The following is an 8,485-nucleotide window of genomic DNA, read 5'->3' on the forward strand; positions in this document are numbered from 1 at the left end:
ATTTGAAATATATGAGTTTGTATGTAATGTATGAATATAATATACAAGTTTCACTTTTTAAATGGAATTACTGAAATCAATCTACTTTTTCATGATATTCTAATTTTATGACCAGCACCTGTAGTTACAGCAGAAAAACAAATAGAGACTCAATTAGAGCAAAATGAGCCGATCTGAATGTTCCGTCTGAGCTGTGCAGCTCATTACAACAGTTTCATTATTTATGCACGCTCTGCAGAGCACTGGATCTGAAGACCACAGGAGGCAGATGAAAGCAAACACAACATATTTAGTTCAGTTGACGAGGTGAAGCATTTAGCTTCTCTCAGTGACCTGCAGGATGGACCTGGACCTACTTGTTTTGGTGCTTTGAGCCCTGCAGATGTGCGTGGTACTGTGCCACAGAGTTGAGTGTGACGCTGCAGACTTCACAGGTGTAGCTTCGCTTCAGACCTGGAATCAAACAGAAACGCATCAGATGAGTCAGAAATACAGTCTGCTTTTCATCTTCCTTCAGGTTTCTGAGATGCAGCAAGTGGCTACTTTCATTTAATTGCTCATTAACAGGGCACCAAGTGAAAGAGAGCTGTCTCTAATGGAAAAATACATAACTGGAATATTTATTTGGTTATCCTTTTTATTTGATCAGATTTGAACATTTATTAGATCTCTGTACATTTCAGGGAAAAGCAATAATACCTTAGTATCAATAAACCAAACACTATAGCTTTTATAGAATTTTAATGTAAAATAAATACAATCTAAAGAATATTGTCAGGAGCGGTGGAGACAGAGAGCAGACTCATCTTGTAAAAGAAACTAATTTATTAAACAAAAACGAAAAGCAAAACAAATGGCTGTTGAGGCAGCAACACAAAACAAAAACTAACTCTAAGAACTCAAACAGGAACCAAACAACCAAAACAGGACCAGGAACACACAGAAACGAACAATGAACCAGCGGAGTAGTAGAGAAAGTGACCAGGTTTTAAACACTGAAGATAACGAGATAAGTGGGCACAGGTGAGTGATCCAAACTGCTGACAGGTGGAGATGGGCGTGGCAGACAGGCACGTGAGTGACTGAGGAGGAGTGAATAGTGACTGGAAACAAAGACATGAACCACAAGAACTAAACTAAGACGAGGATAACCAAACAAAGAACCAAACAGAAAACATGAAGAAAATCAACTGAAACACAAAACCCGACAAATATAGAATTGATATAAAATACATAAATGGCTTCCTTCACCCCTCCTCTGAGAGCAGACAAAATGTAAACACTCTGAGTGTGTGGCAGCTGCAAGGAAATGTTGCATCTCAAGAGGAAACCAAAGGATCTTCAGGGCCAAAGTGAAGTCATTGTCCAGGGTGGAATGACATTTCTTGGGGACAGCTGGCAGAAAGATGAGGTAATTCAGGTCAACTGGGGAAAGAAAGCTAGCTTCACGCTACAGTGGCATTTTCAAATCATAATATGGAAATGTGAAAGTCAACCCAATGTCAGTCTACTAGAAGCAGACAGACCTTCCACAGAAAGAGACAGCTGGTTTATCTACATGCATACTATAGATTCACTTGCAGGTAATTTTTCTGTTTTTCTACTCACAGCTGATCATGATGAAAAAAACAAAACAAAACAACTTCAATAGACCTGCACAAAAAGTAAAGTGGACTGGTTCTTTTGTGGGTTTCATTGCTGAATCTGAAAATGATGTAGGTGTTTATGGTCAAATAAACTCAGCTGGAACATAAAGTCAATCAAATATTTGGGAATAAAAACAGGAAATTTAAATACATCAACAAAATGATAAAAAGATAAAGGTTTAAGAAGATGGTTTATATTACCTTCAGATTTCAGTTCAAGAAGTAAAACTAAAGGAATAAATTTATTAAGAAGGTACTGTATTTTATTTTAATAATTTCCAACTAAAATACCTCACATTTACTTCACCACATGGATAACAAAAAAAATCATGATTTGCCTGGGGAGGGAAAAGACCAAGAGTTAAATTTGAGTCTGATGGACTTATCAAAACTTGAAGAATATTTCATGTAAGCACAACTAACATACATCTAATACATAAAATACATCTACCTTTGAAGTAACCCCAATTATAAAGCAAAATGTAAAGGAATGAAAACAAATAATTATGGGCTCAAATTTAATTCAAAATTTGATTAGAAATGAAGAATAGCTTAGACTTGATGTTTAACCAAATAAATATAATGAAATAAGAAGTGAAATAGGAAACGTTCTGGGACACAATTTGCCTCAAAAAATATATTTTTTTTTGTATCTTGGTAATTTCTCAAATGAATATGTACAAAAAAGGGTAAATATCTGGTTAAAATCTTAACAGGGGTTTTGTAAAAAAAAGCAACAACAACCCTCACATTTTTAATCAATGGATCCAAATTGTTTCAGAGATTTATTAGATGAAAAAACTAACACAAATAATAAGACCTGAGGAAACTCAACTGGAGGACAAACAGAGGAAATGGACACAATGTAAGGGCACTGAAGACAGGAAGTCAATGAACGTCATCATATTTTTCTATTTCAACTTCTAGTCAGTATGATTGTTCTCATTAACGAAAGTTGGAAATTAACCCATTTGAAGCAAGTTGCTGAGGAAAAGGACAACAGAAAGTGCAGTTCAGCACACATTCTGCTATAATACAAGTTAAAATTAGGTGTTTTACAAGTCATAGTAGTAACAATTACAATTAAAAAGGAAAGACTTGCCTTTAAAAAACACTTCATAAAAGTTTAAGGTCTCTGAGAAATTCAGTAAGCAACAATAGTTGCCCAACAAACCGGCCTAATTGCTCCAACAATTCATTCAAATGCAGGTACAGTATATGCTTTATTACGGGGGGGTCTGCTCCGTTTCACAACAAGAATAATACCAAGCTGCCCGTTTGAAAGTTTTGTGATTGCACACCAGCAGTCTCTTCAGTGCAGTGAAGGCTGTACGGACTCAGGGATTTGTTGCTGCAGATTATGACTGCCCTGTGTAATTGTGTTGTATTATTCTTACTGCGAGATGAAAAATGGCCTCCTTAATTGCTTTGCACTCACAATTAGGTTAGCTCCTATTAATTTGCCTTGGAGCAAAAGACCAATAGAAAATAAATGCCAGTGAGTTTCACATTTCTAACATCTCCTGAATGAGATTTTTCTTCTGAATAAATGTTTACTGAGATGCATCACTACAGAATAAGCTGCTACATTTTAGAAAGTCTTTTTTTAGAAAACTGGAGGTAAAAATCTGCAGTTTCCTTTTGAGATGCCAGCTGTTTCTCCTCCAACATTTTGATGAAGGGTTATTTCCCACAGAGAGTGCAGCAAATCTCTCCTCCTCACTCCCTGTCTGATAAGCTGCACAATAACGGCTTTGTCTCTGGGCTGCCAGCAGAACTGAAATTTCAATTTGGCCGTGTTGTCCCCCAACGCTGTCAGGAAGTTCTGCAGCAGGTAGTTTGGATGTGTGCTCTGCAGCAGCTGTTTCACGGCCAAACACGTTCTGAAAGGGTGCAACATTAAACCACGGCTCCGGTATCCGTCATGGCCAGCCACCTGTAGCCCCCCTCCTTATGATGCTGCGCTGCATGAGCGATGAAGCACTGAGATCCCCGAGGTCCCTGTGTTTACTTCCCTCCAGCCCCTCTGAGGCGCTGCAGACGAGTCAGTGGAAAGTGTTTTGTTGAGCTGAGAAAAGTGAGGTGCCTCAGCAGAGAATGCAAGAGAAGAAAAATGTGCTTCAAACTCTCATTTATTTGGATTAAGAGTTTTGGTTTTGTATGAAAACTATACTGCTGCTGATAAATGTGGAGATAAACACCTTCTGATGCCTTCATATGATCTAATAATAACAGGGAAAAAACTATAATAACTATACTATATACTATAACTATAATAGCTATAATAATTTGACAGCAGTTCAGTAAAAAGCAAAACGATTAACTCACCAATAAGAAGACAAAATGGAAACAACTGTAAACTGTTCATTTAGTGGGCACATTTTCCCAAGATAATGTGATCTAAATAATATGTTATTCATAATTAGCTCAACAACTCATGAGCTATCCAACATCTCTGTTAAAAGCAGTTTTTTGAGGTTCAGGTAAAGCAAGACAAGACAAACTCATTCTGGATTTGGTTTTGATGACACCACTAAAATGTATGTGAAAATATTTAAATTTCATTTACACTTTTAATGTAGGGAAGGCAATAATAAGGTTATGTTAATGTTTTAATGCTGAAGTTAGGGAGGCAAAGAAATCTTATGCTAAGCCCAAAACATTTCAGAGCAAGAACAAAGAGGTGCAACAGTACAGTTGTTCATACTGAAAATATTCAGCTCAGTACAGATGTGCACTTAATGATCTGAGTTATTTTAACGTATTGTACAAGGTAGAACTTTTATTTTGTAAACAGGAACTAAGATTAACTTTGGGTTTCTTCCTCGTACATTGAGTAAGTGTGTGTTACAACTTATACAGTACAAAGTCATCTCACGGTTCTCACATCATCCGAAGGAACGGGAATCACAGACAGACATTTGGTCACAAGGCACCTTGGGTAGTAGGTACTGATGATGACTTTCCCACTTCACCTGTTTTGCACATTGTTACTTTTAACGAGTCTTTTGCCATTTCTATGTAAGTTTTGGATTCTTTGAGGTTGGCTTTTGTAATTTTAGCTTTTAGCTAGTCGTTTGTTTCTTCAGCTAGCCTCTTGCTACTTTTAGCTTTTAGCTAGAGTTTTGGTACTTTTAGTTAAGGTTTTGCCACATTTAGCTTATAGCTAGTGCTTTGCTTCTTTCAGCTTTTACAACTCAGTTTTAGTTTCTTTAGAAACTTTTAACAGTCACTCAGTGCTGAGCCTTCACACTGCATTTCCACAAAAAATGCAATTTCTCTAGCTAATCATCTTCTGTTTCATTCGTCTGTTCTCTTTTCAGGGGTCGCCACTGCCAGTCATCCTCCTCCATCTAACTCTGTCCTCTGTGTCCTCTGTCCCCACTCCAGCTACCTCCATGTCCTCTCTAACTGCATCCATATATTTCCTCTTTGTCTTTTTCCTGGCAGCTGCATCTCGAATATCCTGCCTGGACTTTCTTCTTCACCTCTTTACAACACTCCCTGTTTTCCTGGATAGTCGACCCTAAGTCCTTGAAGTCCTGCACCTTTGTGACCTCTGACCTCCTTGTAGCCTCACTGTTCCACCTGCGTCCCTCTCATTCACACACAGGTACTCTGTCTTCCTATGGCTGACTTTCATCCCTCATTTTTCAAGTGCATACCTCCACCTCTCCAGTTTCTCTTCCACCTGTTTACTGTTCTCACCACAGAGGCCAGCTGCAGACATCATAGTCCACAGGGATTCCTGCCTGACCTCATCTGTTAGTCTGTCCATCACCAGAGCAAACAAGAAGGGGCTCAGAGCCAATCCTTGATGCAGTCCCACCTCCACATTGAAGCTATCTGTCACTCCTACAGCACACCTCACCACTGTCCTGCTGTCCTCACACATGTCCTGCTGTCCTCCTACATGTCCTGTACCAGTCTAACATACTTCTCTGCCACTCCAGATGTCCTCATACAACAACACAGCTCCCCCCTTGGTACCCTGTCATATGTTTTTTCTAGATCCACAAACACACAATGAAGTTCTTTCTGACCCTCTCTATACATTTTCTTACTGTCAAAATGCCATTGAATAACAGAGTCAAATCTCTCACTTAGACATTTCCATACATCCACTGGTATGTCCACATCGATGGTTCCACTTTCACTTCAAGCTCAGGTCCTCTACTAGAAACCTGGGAGCTTGAGGATTCCCCTCAGTATCTTAGCTGTTCCTAGGACTGCGCTCTTCTGGACAGAGATCTCTGAGGTTCTTCCTGGGATCTGTTGGAGCCACTCTTCCAGTTTGCGGGTCATAGCATCCAGTGTCCCAATGACCACTGGTACCACTGAGTCGTCTGGGTAAATAGAGTTTAAATACAGAAAATGGTTGTGGTGGCCATCTTGAAATGGGTGGACTGAAAAGGTTTATCATTTGTAGCTCTACGAGCAGTGATTATTTTCTGAGTTTCATTAAAATCCCTCCAGTGATTTGAAATATTTTGTCAAAACAAATAAACATGACCCCACACAGACTTGAACAAAACATAATAAAAGTGATTAAATCATGCGATATCAGTGTTTTAATACCGTGAAACTTTTGTATTTTGCACAGTTATCCCACCATCACAATCTCACATTGACTCTCGCCTTCTAACATCAACTTTGCCTGTTGGAAGGTGAACAACTATCAGTCCAATCAGGCAGAAACAGAAGCCGGGGACTCCAAGTTTTATCTGTACATTGACCCAAGGAAATATCCTGAGTTTAGATGTCTCATTTGCTCTGCAGCAGCTTAAATATCTTGTTTTCGCTCAGCTAATTGAGACTGATTACTTGAGCTGCTGGAACGCAGCGTGTTGGCAGCCTGACTGATCAGCAGTGCAGTCCTCCATGTGGAGAGGGTGTATGAGCAGGAAAAGGTGGTGCTGGTCCAGGGTTCATGCTAAATTAACCAGCTGCCATCTGGTTTATTCAAAGGCTGTAAGTTTAGCTTGTTCCCTCTGACTGCAGCAGTGCAGTCAGGCTGAAAGGACATATGCTACAACTAAATTTGTTTGCTAAGTCACAGGAGTCAGATGTTGCGAAATGAACTCTTTTGTGAAATGGACTTCTAGAAGGAAATCATTACTCAAAAGTGTTTTCCTTCCCCTAAAGTAAGAAAACAGTCGTGCCCATCAAGCCACAGATAAGACTGCTCTCTGAAATTGGACGGGGATAGACATTCAGCAAGAAGAAAAATATCTGGAGGTAAAAACATTAGCTACAGTCTCTTGAAGAAGTATTCATACACCTTGAAACTATATACTTCAAAGTATTTTACTGGGATGAAAAGTGAAAAGTGTGGCATGCATCTGTATTCATCCCTCTTTACCCTAACACCCCTAATTAAAATCCAGTGCAACCAGCTGTCTTAAGACTAACTTATAGAAAATAGGGTTCACCTACGTGTAATTTAAATACAGTATAAATCCAGCTGTTGTGAAGGCATCAGATGTGTTTTTTAACATAATATTAATGATCAAACAGCGTCATGAAGACCAAGGCACACGCCAGACATGTCAGATATAAAGTTGTTCAGAAGTTTAAAGCAGGCTTATGTTATTAAACAATATCTCAAGATTTGAATGTCTCACAGAACACTGTTCAATCCATTATCAAAAAAATGGAAAGAGTACGACTCAACTTCAGTCCTATCAAGATATGGCCATCCACCTTAACTGAATTGCAAGACAAGGAGAGCAATAATCTGAGAAGAGTTGAGACTGTAGTGAAGACTCACTTTCCAGAGCAACAATGACCCTAAACATCCAGCCAGAGAAACAATGGACTGGTTTGGCTCAAAGCATGGACCAGGTAAAGTCCTAACCCAAATCTTACTGAGAATCTGTGGCAACACATTGCTATTGTTCTGGAATGTTCTTTAACAAAGAGGACAATGGAGAGTTTTGTCTTAGGATAATTTATTTAAGCTGTATAGCTGAGAATCACTGAGCTGAGGTGAGTCAGCAGAGTGAGTCTGACCACAGAACAAAAGGCCCCCTTTAAATACCCAGCTCTACACACTCCGTAACTTTCTGTAGGATGAGGTCTGGAATGGGAGTAGGGGTCAGGTAACTGCTTCCTACACCCCAGAGCCCTACAAAATAAGGAGTGCTCCTTCACTAAAACATGGCGTCACAAATGCTTCCGTACTTTTCCACTCTAACAGTTAAAGACAGCTTTAACTTACATGCAGCAGAGAATCATTAAAGCACTGTTTTATTTCATTACACTGTTTAAATACATTCTCCATGTAATCTGACTGAGATTGAGCTGTTTTGCAAAGAAGTTGTTGTCTTTTTGCTGTTCTTTTATGCATGGGTCACCATAGCAAGCAAACTCACACAAAAGATTTGAAAATAGTTTTCTGTCTTATGCCCTTCCTGACGCAACCTGGGCTTGAACATGCAGCTTCAGGATTATGAGACTGTGGCGCTGACCACTGATTTACTGCAGCCCCCTGTCTTGTCAGGAAGAATGGAGAAAATAATCAGTGTCTAGTAGTGCTGGGCGATATAATGATACATATCATGGGGACGATGGAAAAGTGTCTATCGTGATATATTTTCTTCTGTCGTTTCTATCATAATTGTATCATGTAAATATTTCATAACGTAGGCTACGACGAATGTATTAGTGTTGTCACTTTGCATACATTTAGTTTATATAAGTGATAAATAATAAGAAAAAATAACTATTTTGCGAAGAACCTCCATTTTGCGACATGACGCTGCTTTACGTGTGGGTTTGCGACATGCTTTACGGCAGCAGCTTTCTGTGCGGCGCCGTGTTTTCACCATAAGTGCTGA

At 39.2% G+C, this 8,485-nt stretch overlaps 1 protein-coding gene across 1 annotated transcript in view; it reads right to left on the reverse strand.

The window, feature by feature from the left end:
* zmat4a (zinc finger, matrin-type 4a) overlaps nt 1-8,485 on the reverse strand; it is a 208,688-nt gene that overhangs the window by 29,015 nt on the left and 171,188 nt on the right. Inside the window, exon 6 of the mRNA XM_037975212.1 lies at nt 357-453. Within this exon, the coding sequence (XP_037831140.1) occupies nt 357-453 (97 nt within the window). The remainder of the gene's footprint in view (nt 1-356; nt 454-8,485) is intronic.

Source organism: Kryptolebias marmoratus, linkage group LG1 (genome assembly GCF_001649575.2).
Source record: "Kryptolebias marmoratus isolate JLee-2015 linkage group LG1, ASM164957v2, whole genome shotgun sequence".
NCBI classification, from domain to species: domain Eukaryota; kingdom Metazoa; phylum Chordata; class Actinopteri; order Cyprinodontiformes; family Rivulidae; genus Kryptolebias; species Kryptolebias marmoratus.